The following is a 20,021-nucleotide window of genomic DNA, read 5'->3' as shown; positions in this document are numbered from 1 at the left end:
TGGGGAGGTGAGCAGCCTCTCCTTCCGCCGGGCTGTGGCCAAAGAACTCAGACTTCCAAAGTGGATAGAACTTTATTAATAGTGAGATAACCCAAAATAAACTGCCAGCCCCCCTAGCCAGACTCCGGGGAGGAGCCCCCCAGGCATCCAGGGCAAAGGGCCTTGGCCTGAGGGGGCTCCATGGCCTTCTCTGGTGCTTACATGCTCTTCTGGGCCCAGGTCCTGCCACTTTCACTGGCTAGTTCTGGCCAGGTCGGTTCCGAGGGGAGGGCTGGTGGACCGAGCGGCCCCTCCCCAGGCCATGCTCATTCATTGCCTTCATCAGCCCCTCCTGCTTACTGCGCACAACCTCCTGGGGGCTCCAGATGAGAATGTTGTAACCTGGGACAGGTGGGAAGCACTCACTGCTCTCTGCCCCTCCAGGTATCCTGGGACTGGACCCCCGGGAAGCTCAGGGGTTCTGAGGCCAGGAGAGGCTGGTGACAGAAACTGGCCAGCAGCATGTCTGGTGGCTATTTCTGGACTGATCGAGGGGGGGAGCTCAGGCCGGCAGCTGCCATCACTGAGCTGGGGCAGGAGACCTTTGTACTCACCCATCGCAGAGGCCAGGGTGTCCCCGATGGGATTAAACTTGTTTAGCTGCAAGGGCGACAAGAAGAGTCGAGTGTGAGAGAAGGGAAGGCTGCCGGGGGCCTCTGGGTCCAAGCTCCGGGACCGTCTCCACATTCCATTTCCAACAAAACCCGGACCTCACCGAGATGATGCCGGAGCAGTCTGGGTCATATAGCTGGCATGTCATCTTCCCTGAGTTTCCATCAAATACATCGATCGTCCGAGGCTCATGAGGAGTGAATCCTACAAAGTTGGGGTCTGGATAGCGGCCCACCACAATGAGGTCGAAACGGGGATGCCATGTTGCCTGGGAGAGGAAGGACAGGGCGGTGATGGGTGGGCCCAGAATGCTGGACCCTCAGAGGGCCTGGCAGTCAGGTGGTTTGATTGGGAGAAGACAGAGGTGCTTGCAAGGGCCAAGAACAGGGACAGGGTGGGGCAAGCCTTGGACATGGCAGACTCTGCCAGGCGGCTTTGCCAGCTGCAGGCCCCCTCTGCTGTAAGTGGGTGTGTACAAACTGATTTAGTCCAACAGCTGTAGTACGGATCGATGTTTACAATCACCTAAAACAAAGCTGAAATCTAGAATTAGGGGGGATCAAGGATCCCTGTGCAAGACTCAAATGATAACTATATGGAGACACGAAGTCCAGGTACCTGGAAAGGCAGGGACAAGGTAGGCCAAAAACAGTAAGATGTCACAAATCCTCCTTTTGAAAAGAAGTGGCGTGCGTGATGCTGGCAGCAGGTCACCTGCTCTGGGTGGGTCTGCTTGCCAGAGTGGCTGGCACATGCCCGGGAACACACAAGCCATGTGGCCTCCATGAAGCTTTGGCCTAAATCAACCAAGAACCCTGTGGGTCTGTGGGTAAGGGTACAAGGCAATGCACAAACTGCCCCAGAGAGGCTCTCGATGGTGTTTAGAAGGGCAGAGGGTTTGGCTTGGCGCAGTGGTCTTGGCGAGCAAAAGGCCAAGCTCATGTTTTTGAGAGAATCCTGCCAAGGATCAGGGGGAAGCCAAAAGAGGTCACCCAGAACTCTCACGCTGGGCATCTGGGAACCTGGGAAGAGCCAATGCCGGGCATGGGGTTGGGCTAAGCAACTGTGCAGGGAGACCGCAAACTTCCTTTTAGATGGCGCAAGATTGCTGGGAAGAGCCATATATGGAGAGCGGGACCGGGAAGAACAGTTTTTGGCATAAGTACCTGAGCAGTCATCAGAACCAGGTGAGGGAGTTCTTTGAGACAATCCTGAGAAAGGGCCCCCAGAGAAAATAAGGAGGGACAGGAGCGTGGCTGCCCAAGGAGAGGGTTCTGGAAGATGACCTTGGCGGATGTTGGAAGGGCAGCTCTGATCAGAACCTTGCCATAATGCTGATTCCTGAGCCAAAGGCTTCCTGCTACTCACCTTGATGGGCGTAAGGTGCTGGAAGTGGCGATGCGGGTGAGCAATGAGATGCTGGGGACATGCCCAGTGGGAGGCAGAGTACACTCGGATCTCGCTGTGCTGGTCTGTGGTCAAGAGTTTGGTCCCGTCTGGACTGAAATAAGCTGGACAAGTAGGAGAAGTCCTCTCAGTGTGGGGCCTGGGTACCCTCAGACTGGCTTTCTTCCTTCCACCCTCTTACTCAGTACCCAAGTGAAAATTCTGCAGGAGCACTCTGGGAAGCTCATCGCTATCATCCCCACAGAATGGGAGCGGGCTCAGCTCCCTCCCTCCTCTCACACCTGCACTGACAGCACGCTCATGAGGCATCCAGTGGAGGAAGGACGACTTCCCTCTGATCTGGCGCAGGTCCCAGATTTTCACCGTCTGGTCCACCGAGGCTGTGGCCAGCAGCCAGTCACAGAGAGGATTCAAAGACACATGGGTCACCTTCTTTTTGTGGAGCCTGAGATTCCAGATCTGCAGAGAAAAAGGGCTGAGGTCAAGTTGCAGGCGCTAAGGATGGAAGAGGGAGGGAGCTGGCGTTCTGAGTTCCAGGGAACAAACCTCTTTGCCGTCCATGTTCAGCAAGATCACATTGCCCATACTATCTCCGGTGGCCACCACACGACTTTTGACAGACACATCCACACTGGTGTACCAGTAGCTGGAGGGAGAAATGGGATTGCGTTCCTTCTCCACGTGCTTTCCTACAGCCCCGGGACCGTCATCGGGATGTGGCAGATGGGCCAGGACTGAGCATGTGATGCTGCTGTGGCTGCTGGGGCCTGGAGGCAGCTCGCCCCCCTCCCCACCCCCAGTGGCAGAAGGAAAGCCAGGAGGAGAAGTCTCAGGGACTCAGAAGACAGAGGCCCTGGAGGCCCCCACCTGCCTCTTGGCTTCTCCAACAGACAGGAAAGGAGAGAGTTTGCTGCTTTGCTTGGGCTCCCTCAGACCCTTGGGGCTAGGCTACAGGTACTGTCAGGTGGCTGAGAATCACAGTGGCACCTGAGGCTGGGGGCTGCAGGCCTGACCTGACCACCCGTCGGGCAGAAATCCATGACGGGGAGTCAAGACTCCGAGAACTCCTCCCTCCTACAAACCGACACCACACACAGGCCCTCGTCTAGCTTCCTCCCCCAGGAGACGCAGGTGCTCCATGCCCAAGGCCTTTTGCTGGGTGGACCAGAAAGGTAGGCCCCAGGCATAGGCCTCAAACATCCAAGGCTAGGCCCAGTGAGACAGGCAGCCCAGTCGCCTCCTCTCTGAGTCACATTGAAAGGAACGGGATGTCTTCAGGGAGGAGCAAGTTTCCAGCCATTTCCTCTGGAACCACCCATGCTACTGAGCAAAGGCTTGCCACTCAGTCCTGGTCCCTGAAGGGACCCCTCACACTGGAAGGACTAAAGGGCACCGGAGCAAGAAAATAGCCATAGCTTTTTCTATGCCCCAGAGGAAGGGAAAGGGGATCTGGGTGCTCCCTTTGGATCTCAGGAGCCCCTCTGCCTTGATGGGCAGCTGCTTACTCCCAGGTGTTTGTGCTCGTAAAGACTGTAATCGTGTTGCCCAGGAAATCCTTGAGGCTGGTGGTGCCCGCCACTGAAGAAATGAACAGCTGGTTGGTATTGAGTGGGTTGAACTTCATGCTTGTGATGCTGCCTCCAGCTCCAATCTGAAAGAAGAAAATCACAAGGAGCTCCTGAGCCACTTCTTACCTCCAGAAATGCCAGTCGGGCCCTGAGGTCCAGCCAACGCCAGCAGAGACTTCAAATTCACAAGCCAAGGCTTCAGGAGCTACGGCTGGAAGGATGGGGATGAGCAACGCTGAGTCTCCTGGATCTTCCATTGAGCCTCTCTCCCCTTCCCAGCCTTCTGCCCAGCTGCCCAGTCCAACTGAGCCCCTGCAAGGACAGCTCACTCGGCACCCTTACACTACATTTAAGCAATTCCTCCCGATCCTGGCCTGGCTAGCACTAGGAATCTGCTGCTCCTTGGGTACTAGGCAGACTGGGATCCCCTTGTCAGCAGGGCCATGGGGGGGCAGAGCCTAGAGTGGCGGTATGAAACTCAAAAAGAATCACAGCTGGCAGCATATGGATTTGGAAAACCACAAAACATCATCCATGTTGTCTTTTTGTCTAATTAAACATTTCCTGATTCCATTTGAATCTGGTTCAGGGAGTTTGGCTGGACTGGGCCGGAGCACTAAGACACCCTATGCTAGGCCCAGCTCTCTTAATCGCTCGCTAGTCACCCAGCCTCGGGCCAGAGACAGCCTGAGTCAGTTTCCTCCTCTCCCAGCTTGCGCTTGTGCCAACTAAAGGAGTGAGGGGCTGGGTGGAAGAGCAAGGCCTTTGTAAACAGCGGGCACTGTTAGGATCCTCTGCCTCTCGTAGCCAGAGACCTGGGTCAGTGGCCAGCTCCCACAGGGCCACACCGGACTGATCATCTGCTTAGGAGATGAAAGAGTTGGAGGGGAAAAAGAAGAAGCCTATCTCAAGCACCTACTGTGTGCAACCACGGGGCTAAGCACTCTACGTAGCATCTCCTTGCCAGCAACCCTGTGCAAGAGGTATCATTATTACCCCATATAATGGAGGAGCAACAGGCAGAACGAGATTAAATGCCATAGCCAGGATCTGCTGAGGGCAACCCAAAAGTCGGGTCTGCCCAAGTCTGAGCCGGAGCCCTATCAAACACCCCCCATGGCAGGGCCAATTCCCTTTAGGACAACCTTCAGAAACCGTGTGCTCGCTGGGAGGGAGATGTGTCTCCTGGCCCCCCAAAACTGAGTACTGGGGGGCTTTGGAGAAAGAGAAGTGGGGTCCAAGAGAGACAGGAGAAAGAAAAGAAATCCTGACTCTCACCCATGTGGAGAAGTCACCAGGTCCCTTGATTACTAGGGCCTCTACCTTTAGAAACTGCTAAGTTCAAACTCCCCAGGTGAGATCTAGGGTGAGATCTGAGATCATTTTCTTCTCCACTGAGCTGAGATTTTATCTCACTCCCCAAGAGCTCATTGACTCTTGGGTAACTTCCCTATGTCTATTTACAGAAACATTTGCATAAATAGGACCTTGTTTGTACAGAAGTATTTAGTGAGAAGGAGCTACTTTACAAAGTTAGCCAATTCCCTCTCCCCAGGGATCAAGAAAAGTGCTTTCATTCTAACTCCTTGAAGGGGGGGGGTGCTGGTGCTTTTTTAGGGGTTCAGAATAAACCATCCCTTATTGGATGTGTGGTAGATGGAGCCCTGGGCCAGATCCTCTATGGGGCTGGCTGCAGCCGGCCTGACCCACCCTGGCTAAACTACTTGTTGGCTCCCTGGGTGCAGCCAAAGGTGGAAATCCTCCCTGGAGACGGGCCAGATCCTCCATCAGATACCTCCCCGTGCCACAAGAGAGCCAAACGCCCTCCATGAGACAGTCTATCATGTAGAAGCCTGCCTGCTGAAGATTTACGCACTAATTCCCGATTGTTTCTTTGGAGAGAATAGGCTTGGGGTTTGGTTTTTTCCTGTTTGTGCTAAGCATTGGAATTTTAGGTGTGGTTCTGGAGTTTCAAGGTGTTTTGGTCTCTAGCTTGTTGCAGGGCCTTTTTCTAAGACTTGGTAGCTCAGGAGTGATTTCAAAATGAATTGTTCCAGGCTCTAGTCCCAAAGGCTGGGGCTGTGTCAGGAAGGGGAGGAGCACCCAGCATCCCTCCATTCCCCTCCCGTCTTCAGGTCCAGCTTGGCTGGGATTATAAGTGCCTGTCAAACATGGGCACAGGGGTCCAAGTAAGGCCCAAGGGCCACCCGAAACTCTAGAGTACAAGGTCAGCAGGAACCAGACTCAAATGTTATTAAGAAATATTTAATAAAATATAACAGATAATGATCTTTTTTTTTTTTTAAATTTTTGCTCAAAAATTTTTAATTTAGTTAACATTGCTGCATAAGTTGAGGTCCCTTCTGCCAATTTTTCTTTGATCTAAATATACTTTGAGAAACCAGGATGTCAGTTATCAATGAAAATAAGTTGTTTGAAGACAAAATGATTTTTTTATCTATCTGAGTGGATATTTGTCACAATAATTAGTCTTTAAATAGTTGTAAAATAGTTGTATAGTCAGATGATGATAATTTGTGGTTTTCTAGGTATTCTGTGGCCTACAGGGATTTATTTTTATTAGAATTTGATACCCCAGTTCTAGGGGCATGATGCTTGCTTTTAGCAATTTAGAAAAAAAAACTACTTTCACTGACCACTAGGCAAGTCAGCTTCCTCTCTCTGGCTTAGTATTAAGAGCACCCAGCCCTGATACCAAAAACCAGACAGTGAGGGGAGCCTCTAAGGCTGCAGGGCCTGGGAATCAAGGAGCTCGGGGAAATGGAGGGTGACCCGGGACCCGGGGCAGCATTAGGATTACAGTTCCAGGCCCATCCCTCCCTTTCTCTCTCCAATGATGTCCCTTCAGCTGCCCCTGTCCAACACATGGAAAACTCCCTTTTATGACACTAAGAGGAGTCTGTCTTCCCCTTCAAGGCTCAGCCACGGATCTACTCTCTATCTGCCCAGCAGCCCCTGCTCTGAAGTCCTGTGTGTCCTTTATAACAGGCAGATCCCCAAGGGAGCCTAGCTTAGCTTTTCCCACGGCAGAGTCCCTCAAACATTCAGAGCCTTTGTCTTTCCGGGGTTTCCCAAAGGATACCCTGGCTTGATTTCCAGGAGCCATTGCAGATTTTTAAATACTAATGTCCCATCTGCCCTCCCAAGCACCTTCTGTACCCAATCTCTATTTGAGGAGGGGGCTTTCCCTTCAACCCAACTTGCTCACCCGTTTCTTAAGAAATCCTCCCCAGGGCCTCACACCTCAGAGAAGCCAAAGCAGGGACCAGGAAAAAGACTCTCCTTCAAAGTCAGCCCAGGAACTCACCCCTTTAATGAAGTAGGTTTTATCCAGTACTTCATAGTCCCAAAGGATGATGTCTCCCCCCTTGGAGCCCACGGCCAGAGTGCTGGGGTGAGTTGGGTGCCATTCCAGGCAGGTTGTTCTCCGATCAAAGGGACTGGCTGTGCGGAAAAGTCGGTAGGATCCCAATGAGTGCAAAAAGACCTTCTGAAGACACTGGGGGCAGAGAGAAGGAGTGGCCTCAGACATTCACATCCATACCCAGTTCCAAGCACCCCCCCACAATTCCCCCTATTGTGGCTGTCACCCCGCTGCCGAGCACACAGAGTTGATCTTCTCGGCTTCAAGCCAGTTAATCACCGGGGATTACCATTGGGAAGGTACTCCAGCCAAGCCACCAGGAGATCACCAATATGAGCCGCAGTCCGTTACGGGTAGGCCACGGTCCTCCCCCCCTGACTAAGAGGCTTGTTACTTGGATCAGGGTAAAGTCAGAAAAATCTGACCCTCCCTCAACATGCAACCACCTCAAGCGGGCTGTCCCCTAATTTGTCACCACAAGAGCAGCCAAGGCTGAAGGGCCCTCCTTCCATCCCCATTCATTTTCAAGAGATCTCACCTGGTGGAATGATGGCTGAGGAGCTCCCAGGATATGTTGGTGGAGAGCCCAAATGATGCTATGAGGCGACTCCCTCTGACCAATCAGTGCACGCTGTTTCCAGCCTATCCCAGCACCATCCCCTTTGCCAGAGCCTGCCAAGCAGAAGAGATAAGTGTTTCCCCCTTTTCCCAAACCTATCATCTTCCCCCAGTATAAGGAAAAGGAAGTGGACTTTGCTTCTGAAAGCAACAACAAAAAAAAAAAAAAAGGAGGGAATGAGAGAAGCCGAAGAGATATGACCCCCATTTTACAACGAGCCAACATCACTTCTACCCACCATGACCATACACTCACTACCTGTCAGGGCTGCTCCATATTCCTCTTAACCTAGTAAGTAGATACAGAAAGTAGGAAATACTCCACTGAGGGCAGCAATTCTGAATTAAAACCAAAAGATGATTGAATTGTGGGTGTCTGAGACAGGGAAAATAAGGAACAGGAGTTGCCTTGTGGGCTTTCTAAAATGGCTCTCGGGAAGCTCCCTGAGGTAACGGTGGGTTTCAGATGACAACTTTTAATCCAAGACGGTACATGATATAAAAGCAAAAAAGCACCCCCCTACAAACCAAGTGGCTTATTTCTAAGCACAGATGCCTGGAAGGGACCCTGAGGGAAACGGCTGATAGTTTTAGTGCTTTCCATCCCAAAAGATCAAGCTGACCCAAAGGTCATCATGGCCACAAATCACCATCTAAATTTCGGCAGCTATCAGCGTCTTGGGAGTTACTCCAGGGGGCCAAGTCCACTGTCATCTGCCACTGGAATGGTTCTAAACACTTCCATAAGCTCCAAGGCCACCAGTCATAGCTCCATAAGAAACAGAAAGTGTCTTGACATATAATAAATGCTTAATTCTTGTCGGGTTGAATAGTGATCTGGAAGTAAATGGCAAGGAACGGCCAGTTCTAAATCCCAGCGAGCCATCTGAAACTAATAGGGAATAATTCTGATATTCAGACAGAACAGGAAAACCTTTCAGCCATCATCCTTCCTAGAGGTCCTAAGGAATTGTATCAAAATTCCATGAAATCAAAGGGCTCTTAATGAAGAACGCTAAGCTGTGGCCAACAACCCATCTGCTTCCACCAGTATTCAAAAGGATAAAAACCCTGGCCCAACATGGTGTTGGGAAATGCTCAGGAGCTTTTTGAAAGGGAATGTAACGCGCCTCTTGGTTCAGCCAAGACCAGGCCTGGAGGAGGGGGAGGTTGAAAAGAACTGCTAGGAAGCGCAGCCTCCCCCCCCCCCACACACACACACTACAAAAAATACATGTTCCCAAGCTGGTTTCCGGTAGCAGCTTTCCCTAGGACCACGGCAAGAGCTCCAGACTGGACATTCGAGGCTCAGGGTTAGAACTGCAGCTGATGCTCAAGCCCTGGGTGACCTGAAAGCTGCTTTCCAGCTCTGAAGTTCTAAGTTGTCTCCCACTTCTCTCAGGCCCCCTCCCTGTGTCATTCCAGCTGTTTCCCACTCCCTTCCTTCCGGTCCTCACTGACCTCAGCCCTGCCCCATGGGGTCCTCGGCCTGCTCCGCCTTGCCCTCCCAGCCCTGTCACTTGCTTCCATTTTGCCAAACCTGTGACATCCCAACTCCCCCACAAGGCCTCCTTCAGTTCTCCCAACTCCCTCCTCTCCTGGAGGCCCCTTTCTGGCTCAGTGCTCCCCCAAACCCCCACTCAGCAACACCTCTCCTCCACCCAGGCTCTGGTTAGATCTCGAATCTAGGAATAAGCACACGGATGTCCTCTTCTCCCCTCCCCCCCTTGCCCTCATACTTATCAGGGCTCAACCACACACAGCAGGTCCCGGCCACGACCCACAATGGCCCAGTTCCTCCTGGTTGGCAGGGTGCCTTTCATCTCTGCATCTCCACTACACCTCTCCACCTTTATGCTGTCACTCTATCCAGCTCCAGCCCCCTCCAGCCCCTCAGCCCTTCTCCCTCTTGTCCTCTTGCTGCTGCCACCATTTGCATTCTCTACTCCTACTCATGGCTGAACAAACACCTCTGGAAATCACACAACTACAGACTTGCTATCTGATCACATCTGGGGCCAGCTCCAGATTAGTCCATTCTTCCCATGGCATCCCTATCTATACCAAATGTTACAAACCGTCTCCCTCCACCTCCAGGGGACCTTGACCTCCTACTTTACAGAGAAAAATAAAGATAAGAGCTGTTGACTTGAGAGGACAGCAGGGTCAAGGGAAAGATAAGGGGAGGGGTGTATGGAAGAGTAAAAAAGCAGCCCTTGCGGGAAATAAGTAAATTCCTTTTCTTTTGGGGCAGCTGGGTGGCGCAGTGGACAGAGCACCAGCCCTGAATTCAGGAGGACCCAAGTTCAAATCTGGTCTTAGACACTCAACACTTCCTAGCTGTGTGACCCTGGGCAAGTCCCCCAGCCTGAAGGGAGAAAAAAAAAAAATTCCTCCCTTTTACATCTTATATTTTCTCCCCCTCTACACATGATGTCTTTTCCTTCCTCATCTCAAGATAAACTCCATGCTTGTTAACCCCCTGACTTCCTCCAAACTTCCTCATTTCTTTGGAGGTCCCAGCTTTGCTTCCACCCTCACCCTCAGTCACCTGGGATTCTGTCCCTCAGCAGGTGCAGTTTAGCCCACTGTACACCAAGATCATCTCTGGTTTCCCTCCTCACAAAACTGTTACAAAGGGGCAGCTAGGGGGCGCAGTGGATAGAGCACCAGCCCTGAATTCAGGAGGACCCCAGTTCAAATCTGGTCTCAGACACTTAACACTTCCTAGCTGTGTGACCCTGGGCAAGTCACTTAACCCTAGCCTCAAAAAAAAAAAAAAAAAAACCTGTTACAAGTCTCCCTTTCTCTGACCCCAGTCCCTTTCTCTCACCCATCCTGCTCTGTCCATTTAAACTAAAACCACCTTGGGATGCCCAACTCTGACCACGGCACTCTTCCTCAACAATCTTCCCCTACTGGCTCTGAGACATTTTCCCACTTCACATCCTGGCTCTAGCCTGTTTCTTTTTTTCTATTGAATGTGTTTTTCAATCACATGTACAAACAATTTTTAAACATGAGTTTTAAAAATTGAGGCCTGAGTCTCTCTCCCTCCCTTCCTAAATCAACCATCTGACAGGGGATACACGTGCAGCCAGAGAAACTACTCCGACTGATCTTTCGGAACTCCGGGCACTGCTCCCCTTTCCCCCTAGACTCTAGCCCAGGGCTTCTTAAACTCTGGCTCTCGATCCCGTGTTGGGGGAGGGGGGAGTCTCATAACTGACCGTAGAAGTCCCCCGGTGGTGATTTGTAACCGGTAAAGGTTGGATTTGTTCGCCTATTTTACATAGACTCAGGATGATGGGAAAATTTCCCAGGCAGAGAGGGGTCGTGAATGGAAGTTTAAGAAGCCCTGTTCTAGCCCAATGGGAGTTCACAAGTGGTCCTGTCTCCTTGTGGCTCTGCAAGGCTCTCCCTCGTTCCTGAGAATTCTCTCACAGTTTTCTGCATTTTTGGACGCAGGATCCTTTTAAATTCGTAAAAAAAAAAAAAAAAAAAAAAAAAAGTTCCTTCCCTAGGTCTTGCTGGTGTGAATTACATTTATCTAAGCGTGACGGGCAGTGTGGCCTTCCCGGGACCCCCAGACTGAAGACCGCCCTCGCCGGGAGCTCAGCTCCAGACTGGCGGGACGACGGCCGGGACTCTGGGGTGCTTCACGGCGCCCCCCGGGGCAGAAAGTCCGCCCCAAAGCCGCGGCTTCTCTCCCGGGTGGTCGGCCGTCTACTCCGAGGCCCACGTGGTGCAGCCTCCCCCGCCCGAGGGACGCGAAGCACCCTGAGGGCAGGGAGGGGCCGCCCGGAGGCCGCGCCCAGGGCCTCCCGGCCTCCCGCCCTTCCAGATCCCATCCCCCAACACGCGTTGGGGTCGGCCCCGGGGCTGGGGAGGGAGGGAGGTCTGCGATACCCCGGGCTGGCGGCCGGCCTCTGCGGCCGGGGGTCCGCACACACCGCCTCTTGGCCGTGGGAGGCTCCGGGGCCGGGGCGCTCCTCTTGCCGAGGCCCGCCGGACGCTTGGGGGCCATCCTGCCAAAGCTCGGAGGGCGAGGGGGCCCTGAGCAGCGGGTACGGGCCGGGCCGGAGCGGGCTCCGAGGACAGCCCTGAGACCCGGCCACTCGACAGCAAGCCGATTCACACGCGCCGCGCTCGAACTAGCTTCCGCCCTTGGTTCCGCCCCCTTCCTCCGGAGGTCCAGCCCTTTCCGGGGAGGGGGGGGGAAGCCGGCGAGCCGGAAAAGGCGAACGCCTAGCGGTGGGATTGGGATAAAAACAACCGCGGATGGCGCCTGCGCACTGCGCGCTCAGCCACCCATCTAGGCCAGGAATCAAGATGTCGTCGACGCGTTTCGTTGGCGATTCTGAAGCCGCTTCAACCGCGCCCTTTGCCAGGCCTCAGGAAGACAACAACATCAGAAGCCAATCAGAACACCGGCTCCTGCTCCGAGGCTTCTAATTGGTTAAAAATCCTTCTTCTGTTTGGGGATTGGTCAATTCGTCCAGCCGTTGCTGCTGAGGGCGGGTTCAAGGGAGAGGCGCCTCTCTGTTACCATAGTAATAGCGGCCACGACCCTCGGTCTCTGCACAGACTGGATCTCCCGCGCTGCTACTTCGGCTATAGCCTCGGGGTCTTGAGTGTGGGCGCTTCTGGCCAGTAGCTTTGGGCTCCGTCCTGACAGCTGGGGGTCCGGGCAGGCAGAGAGGGAGGCGCTGGGGAGAGCCTGGGACCCCCATAAGCCTGCCGAGGCTCCTTGCATCCGAGACCTCTGCTGGGTTCCGCGTGCCCCCCCCCCAACAACAACAAAAAAATTAGTCTTCTTGAAGAAGAAACCCGAAGTCTGTCCCTGTGAGACCCTGGGCCCCAGATGCCCGCTTGGATCCCGTCCAGCTCCACATCTGTGCTCCTCGAAGGCTAGTTCCCCGTTTGTCTTTTTACGGGCAGCCCTAAGCACACAGAAGGTGCTTAATAAATGCTCGGGAGGCCTCGGGGACTCGTAGGACTGTGAATGTAAAGCTGGCGCGACCCGGCTGGTCAGGCTGTGTGGCAAAGAGAGACACCCCCTCCCCCACCGCCTCCCTCAGCCCCTCGCTCTCCAGCTACACCAGGGAGACACCGTGGAAATAACTTCCAAACAAGATAATCGACTCGCAGTAAAGCTCCTGCAGCGTTCTCCAGCTGAAGGTCCGCCTTTGCCGGGAGAGCACTTGGATGGGGAATGCCTCCTCAGCCTGCTCCGTTCTTGGGCCTCCCTAACTCCCCCCACGGGCTCCACTCGACGTTCCGGAGACTTTTCTGGGTGGCCGGGGGGGGGGGGGGGGGGGGGCAGGGCGATGTCAAGCAGACTTCTATGCAGAAGGCTCCCCGGGGACTGCTAGGGAGCACCGAAAAATGCCACTCGGTGGGAGAGACAGACATTGCCATGCGCCCTAGCATGTACCCCTTTGGGGTCCTCGGGTAGCCCCCCTCAACATAGGGCACCTTCTCTGTGCCCAGCGCGTGAGGGATAGAAATACGGAACTTTAAAGAGCTGCAGTGCAGTGGGGAAAAAATTTGATTTCACCAATATTCATTTTGTATTCAAAGAATTAAGCTATGTGCTGAAATTAAGCCATTTCATGTACTTGATCCCAAGGATAAGGGGAAGTTTTTGCAGCTCTTTGTTAGTGGCCGGTGGGTTGGAGAAGGGCATTTGAAACGGTCCGATCTAGACTTTAGAAAAATAACATTTTCTGAAAATAAAAAGTATCAACAAAAATTTAAAAACAAATGAAAAAATAAAACCCACTTTAACCAATTTAATGTGTAAATTAAAAAAAAACCAATCTTTTTATTGTGCATAGAAATAATCTGGTTACCTGAAATTTTCATTTATTAAATTGTTTTATGGTATTAATGTATCATTTTTTCATGTATCATACATGAGTTAATGTATACATGTATGTATATAGTTATACGCCCTCATGCGGGTTTAATGAGTAAATGTGTATAAGCAATGTGTTATTGAATACATATATGGGTCTCTCTATATAAACAACTTCATATGATAAAGCACTTATAATTTGAAAATATTTAACTCTTTAAAGAACATTGTCCCCAAGATTTTGGGTATACACCATCTTTTTTGTTCCTAAATTTTGAGAGATGGGAAGGGGAAGGATTTAACCAAAACATATTGGTATCGCTTCATTCTTATATGAATGAAAAATTGTTGTTGTTTTTTTTTTTTTAGCTTTTACGGCCTTTAATGAATTTAAATAGCATTTTCTTTGCTAAAAATAAATTTTCATCAAATTTAAAAAAAAAGAACAAGAAAAATTACTTTTAACAGTTGAACAGTGGAGAGATTAAATTAGGAAGAGACTTGTGATTGGAAGACCAAAAAGCAAGCAAGGATGACACATTTTTAAAGCCTTGGTGACTGGGAAAATAATGATATTCTCAACAATTCTGGGTAGTTTAGAAAGAGAGGAGGATTTGAGGAGAAAGTTAAATTTTGTTTTGGACATGCTGAATTGGAGCTGTTCAATTCAAGACACTTAACAGCTGTGTGATGTTAGGAGCGCCATTTAACCCTGATTGCCAGCAGATGAAGAAAAAGCCAGTGAGTGAGGCACAACTATAACTCTGCTATGTAGATGTGGCCATTTCAGAATGCTCAGGGAATGAAAGCAGTGACCGAGGAAGGATTCCTGCCTGCTGATTCAAGTGGACTTGTTGCCCACTACAAAGTCTTGTCCAGCAGAACCGGGAGAGCGTTGAACACGGCAACAATAAGATTATATGATGATGGATTCTGATGGACGTGGCTCTTTCCAATAAGGAGGTGATTTAGACCAGTTCCAATAGACTTGTGATGGAGGGAGCCATCTGCCCCCAGAGAGAGGACTGGGGACTGATTGTGGATCTCAACATAGCATTGTCACCCTTTGCTTTTGTTTGCTTGCTTTTTCTTTCTCATTTTTTTTTCCTTTTTGATCTGATTTTTCTTGTGCAGCATGATATGTGTGGAAATATGTATAGGAGAATTGCACATCTTTAACAAATTGGATTATTTGCTTTCTGAGGAGGGGGTGGGAAGAAAGAGAAAAAATTCAAAGCACAAAGGTTTGTAAGGGGGAATGTTGAAAACTATCTTTACATAGATTTTGAAAATAACATTAAAAATATTTAAGTTAAAAAATAAAGTGAAGGGGAAAAAACCCTCAAAAAACTATACAGATCCACCAATCTAGATAACAGCTATTATGTAAGGGGAAAAATAGCAGAAGTCCCTAGAAATTCATAGGAGAGAAATCCCAGAAATCCCAGAAATTGGTAAAACCCATAGCCTGAGATGATGACATACAAACGTACAAAACACTGATACTAATTACAGACACTAATGCTAAGGGATAGCAAATCTGATCTCATTTCCCTTTTTTATTAAAGCTTTTTATTTTCAAAACATATACATGGATAATTTTTCAACATTGACTCTTATAAAAACTTGTGTTCCAAATTTTCCCCTCCTTTCCCCTCTCCCTCCCCAAGAAGGCAAGTAATCCAAAATATGTTAAACATGTTAAAAGATAGGCTAAATCCAATATATTTGTACAATAATCTTGCTGCACAAGAAAAATCATCTCATTTATTTCACTGAGACTTGGGGGGGGAACGAACCTCCTAAACAACCATATTTGTGGAAAAAATTTTCTTTTTAAAAAATTATATATATATATATATATATTTAAATTTTTTATTAATTTTATAATTATAACATTTTTGACAGTACATATGCATGGGTAATTTTTTACAACATTATCCCTTGTACTCCCTTCTGTTCCAAATTTTCCCCTCCTTCCCTCCTCCCCCTCCCCTAGATGGCAGGCTTTCCATACATATTAAATATGTTACAGTATATCCTAGATACAATATATAAGTGCAGAACTGTATTTTTTTTTTTGTTTGTTTGTTTGTTTTGTTGCAAAGGAAGAATTGGATTCGGAAGGTAAAAATAACCTGAGAAGAAAAACAAAAAAATGCTCACAGTTTACACTCATTTCCCAGTGTTCCTTCTCTGGGTGTAGTTGATTCTGTCCATCATTGATCAATTGGAACTGGATTAGATCTTCTTGGGAAAAAATTTCTTATTCAAAAGAGAGATGCTAGATAATGGGAAGCTGGGAGAGTGTTGGAATAACATTGTTTATCAAGAATGTATATTCATGAGAAAATCTCATTGTGGTCCATATTTGAATCAAAATCAACGTGAGAATAATGTCAAATTATAATCAATCAATCAATAATCAATAATGTCTAGGGTGTATTCCAGATTGCCTAAATTGAACAAGAAACTAGGTGAAGACTCTGGGAAAGTGATCATGGTCACATGATGGAATAGTGATGGGGGACTTCAATTATCTAGACAGCTGATAGAGCACTCTCTCTGATCAAGACAGAGGAGCTCTTAATTGATTAACTTTCCTTAATAATACTGTCATCCTTCAAAAGGTAGAAGAATCAAAGAGCAGAACTTCTAGATCTGATTTTCCCCAAAAGGAGAAACTTTTGTTAAGGTGGGATTACAGAACCTTGAGCGGGAGGTCAACCACTTCATCTTGAAAGTTGTGATCCATGAAAAAGGCCTGGTACAGTAGGGCCTATGTACTAGATCTGGGGGAGAACACATATCTAAGCGTTCAGAAGGAGGCTAGTAGGATTCACATCCTATCACTCTTCCAAGGAAGTCAGTCTGGGGGGTGGGGAGGAGGTGGAATGCTCTGGAAGAGACAAAAAGAAACAATTCTGAGGAGGAGAGAAAAGGGAGTATCCAAAAAGTAATATGGTTGCACAGGAAACTCACAGATCAACCTAGATTTTTTCCTAAAGACATGTACAAAAGATTCTAGCAAGAACAAATGCTGTGATAAATTCCAAAGGATAGCACAGTCGGATAAGAAGGGCTAAAATTCAGAATGAGCTAAGGCGGCCGATGCAAGAATTACACACAATAAAAGGGTTTTTAAATGGACCATCTTAAAAGAAAAAGGAGGATCAAAGAAGTAACACACTGTTCACTAACTAAAGACCAAAAAAAAAAAAAAGGCTCCACTGCACCTGTTCCTTGTTTTTTTTTCTGCCAAGGGGAATGATCTTTGGCCTGGAAAGGACAGAGTAAAAATAGCTAATGGGAGTCGATCCCCTAGATAAGCAGGGGTAAGCTGTAGATACCTCCTTGCCTTCAGAGACTTAGCTCAAGTTTCCCAGACCAGGTTAAGTACATTTCTTGGAGGCTGAATGGACTGCAAAGGGGAGATCTTTGAAAGATCTTGAAGAACATATGAGATATCATCAGACCAGAAATAGACAAACGGCCCAATTTTCAAAAAAACAAGAGGATGGAGCCTGAAAATTCAACTTCAATTCTTGGCAAAATTCCGGAAGATATTACTAAAAGGATGAATCAGTGGGTTTCTAGCAAAGGAAGAAAAAAGAAAGAACCAATATAATTTCATCAGGAAGAGATCATTCTCACCCTAGCCTCCCTTTGAGGGTCATAGACCATTCTGGCAGTCAGTCCGGTGCAGCCTATGACCCCTTCTCAACACATTTTTTAAATGCATAAAATGAAATCTTTATGATTATAAAGTAAATTAATTACAATGAAACTTAGTTATCAAACTATATTTCTTTAAATTTCACAGATCCCGGATTAAGAACTCCTGCTCTAGAGTGAAAGAGGGAATGGTGGGTTCCTAGTTCAGCAACCCCAAGTTTGTTCCTCTTCCAAAGGAATCTAGGCCACAGGGTGGCACTATCAGTCTGGGGATTGACTATATTTCTGGAAAAAGGGAGTCCCCAAATGTCAGGGGTCTGTTCCCCTGGCAATCTCAAATTCAGTGAGAAAGTCCCAATAACAGGGGAGCCAGAAGTGTGAAGGGCAGAGAGGGAGGGAGTTACAGTTGTTGCTAATGGGCTATCTGGGTTGGAGTGTTTCCTGCATTTTTGATGGGTTAAGTAAGTTCTGCAAGGCCATATATGATTATATACATACACACATACATAGAGACAAAGACACATTTTATTTGGTAGCCAAAGGCAGCACCGAAACACTAATAATGAGGCAGAGTCACACCTCAGTCATTAGCCTTGCAACACAGCAGTGTCAGCTTCATTCCTGGTTCATGGGCGTCAAATAACCCTGAAGTGCCTTTGTCCAGAGGTAATAATTCATCAGGCTAGCAGAATTAACAGAGATGTCCAGATCCATTGCTTTCGTAGTTCCCAGCTGGAGTTCCTTGCCCTTGTTCCTCTTATACTGAAATGTGTGTATACACACATGTATGTACGTGTATCCGTGTTTATCTGTGTATTTACACAAGATTTATATATATATACCTTGGATACTTGTTTAGGATTTAGGGACCCCATGGCCGCCAAAGACATCTAGTCTATTTGTATTATTGTATATATGTCTATATATTGTAATATATATGTGTGTGTGTGTGTGTGTGTGTGTGTGTGTGTGTGTGTGTGTGTGTGTGTGTTTGTGTGTATACAAGGTTCAAACAGTATAAATGACTAGCTCAAACTCACACAGCTAGAGTCAGAAGCCAGAGTCGATTCTTTCATCAGACTTTCTATCCCCACTGCCATATACACTCCCTCTAGGAGTTAGATGTCTCCAAGGAAATATGATGTGGGGAAAATATGAGCAAGATCAAACCAAATCTGGCCCCTGGAAGCCCAGAGCTTTCTGGGTCACAAGTTAAATAAGCAAAAACCTAACAATCAGAGCTCTCCACAAGGGTGATCAGCGGCCTCAGGAAATAGTCCCCTCACTGGAGGTCCTGGAAAGAAGGCTGAAGGGTTCCCGTGCTATGGAAGGCATCCTCCCGCAGATAAGGGATATTTAGCCGCCCCTCTGTGAAGATTCCTCTGATAGGGCATTCCTGGGAGGAGGAATTGGCCCAGGGAAACACAGAATGCCGATGAGAATCAGGATCCGGACATCCCAGGAGCTCTCCCCCTTGACCCCGCTGCCTGGCGGGTTTCCACACAGGCCATCTCCTGGACAAAGGGAGCCCGGGGCTCTCGGACACCCATGAACGGGGTATGAAGCTGACACTGCTGGCCCGGGTGTGACGGCCCTGTTCTTGGTGTTTCGGGGCCGCCTTTGGGTACCAGGAATAGAATGAGAGTATCATAAAAGCAATTCATTCAGAAGCTGCTGATAAGGGCAGATGAGGCTCTCGTGCTCACGGGCCATGAGTCCAGGGGACATCGTGACCCGAGCTCTGTCAGGCAATGACAAAATATGCCTGCTTTGTTGGGAAGTTTGGTAGGGACAGAGTGCCACGGTGACCGAACACACAAACAGCCCCAAGCCAAAAACCTCGGTCCTGTTTCTGCTGTTGACCAGAGATGGAATCCAGGGCAAATCTCATCTGTAAGATGAGGGGGTTACCCTGTGTGATCCCCACACCCTTCCAGCTGCAACTTTCTCTGGAATGCTGCAGAATCAACAGAAGCCTGGGATTGCTTTCTGCCTCGAGCCGACCAGCAAGGGGTTTCAACCACTGGAGATCTTTTTCCTGTGAATGTCGAAAATCATCCATACACATATATTTTGATAATTAAAAAAAAAAGGGAGATCTTTTTCCTGGTACATGCTGATACATGATTCCAGTTTTTCTCAAGCTGCCTATTGACCCACGATGCTCTTAGCTGAGTCTGCAAAACCACCCATAAATTCATCTTCCAGTGTGTGTGCACAAAGTCATGGCATTCAGTGGTTTGCAAATGACTGCCTGGAGCATTTCTGGGAGGGTTTGCAGTGAATTGAAATCGAGTAGTCTCTAGCTCCATGCTCTCTGTTTCCTGATTCCTGGTTATCATCTGTAAATGATTAAATCTGGCTCTGCCACGCTGTGGAGCGTTCATCACAAATAGACGGCATTGGTTCCTGTCCTCAAGAAGTTCCTATTCTCAAGTCTATACATAGATCTATAATTTTAGATAGCTTTGGAACTTTCAAACGCACAGCTGAGTGTGGGAAATGAGCCTCCGTGCACATTAAGCTAGCTAGCTATTCTTGAAATACTGTAGGATGCCAGAAGATGCCAAAGGATGTCAGAAAACTCTTTTGGCAGAGGCCTTGTTGCCTAGTGATATGGACTGTCCTGGTTAGATTAACTAAATATGTGTGTGTATGTATATGTGCATTATATATATATGTATAGTATGTATATATGTGTGTGTATATGTATGTATCTATCTATCTATATCTATATCTATATCTATATCTATCTATCTATCTATCTATATATATATATATATATATATATATATATATATATATATATATATATATACATATATATGACGGGAGATTCTCTATAGTTTAATTTTCA

The 20,021-nt window shown here is 48.5% G+C and overlaps 2 protein-coding genes across 3 annotated transcripts in view; one reads left to right on the top strand and one right to left on the bottom strand.

Annotated features, from left to right (window-relative positions):
• Window positions 1-20,021, top strand: part of PACSIN3 (protein kinase C and casein kinase substrate in neurons 3) — a 39,605-nt gene that overhangs the window by 5,267 nt on the left and 14,317 nt on the right. The gene's annotated exons all lie outside the window — the stretch shown is intronic.
• Window positions 54-13,512, bottom strand: DDB2 (damage specific DNA binding protein 2). 2 transcript variants are annotated; one of them, XM_074273833.1, is made up of 10 exons: window positions 12,179-13,512; window positions 7,550-7,683; window positions 6,955-7,146; window positions 3,564-3,709; window positions 2,605-2,704; window positions 2,340-2,517; window positions 2,020-2,162; window positions 755-919; window positions 594-639; window positions 54-381 (listed from the first exon to the last, which is right to left on the bottom strand). In XM_074273833.1, exons 1-10 carry the CDS (start codon window positions 12,360-12,362, stop codon window positions 239-241), a joined length of 1,431 nt encoding a protein of 476 aa, XP_074129934.1. In that variant the 5' UTR covers window positions 12,363-13,512; the 3' UTR covers window positions 54-238. The 2 variants fall into 2 exon arrangements, with proteins under 2 accessions (XP_074129934.1, XP_074129935.1); XM_074273834.1 differs by having other exon boundaries at window positions 11,539-12,583.

Source organism: Sminthopsis crassicaudata, chromosome 6, assembly GCF_048593235.1.
Source record: "Sminthopsis crassicaudata isolate SCR6 chromosome 6, ASM4859323v1, whole genome shotgun sequence".
In the NCBI taxonomy this organism is placed as follows: domain Eukaryota; kingdom Metazoa; phylum Chordata; class Mammalia; order Dasyuromorphia; family Dasyuridae; genus Sminthopsis; species Sminthopsis crassicaudata.
This window is presented reverse-complemented; position numbering and strand designations above follow the sequence as displayed.

Excerpts from the sequence above, each read along its gene's own strand:
- DDB2 (XM_074273833.1), bottom strand. The coding sequence starts at position 12,362 with ATGGGGGTCCCAGGCTCTCCCCAGCGCCTCCCTCTCTGCCTGCCCGGA. Across the intron at positions 7,684-12,178 it reads TCGTGGCCGCTATTACTATG|GCTCTGGCAAAGGGGATGGT; the intron begins GTAACAGAGAGG and ends TCTGCTTGGCAG. Across the intron at positions 640-754 it reads ACTGCTCCGGCATCATCTCG|CTAAACAAGTTTAATCCCAT; the intron begins GTGAGGTCCGGG and ends TCGCCCTTGCAG.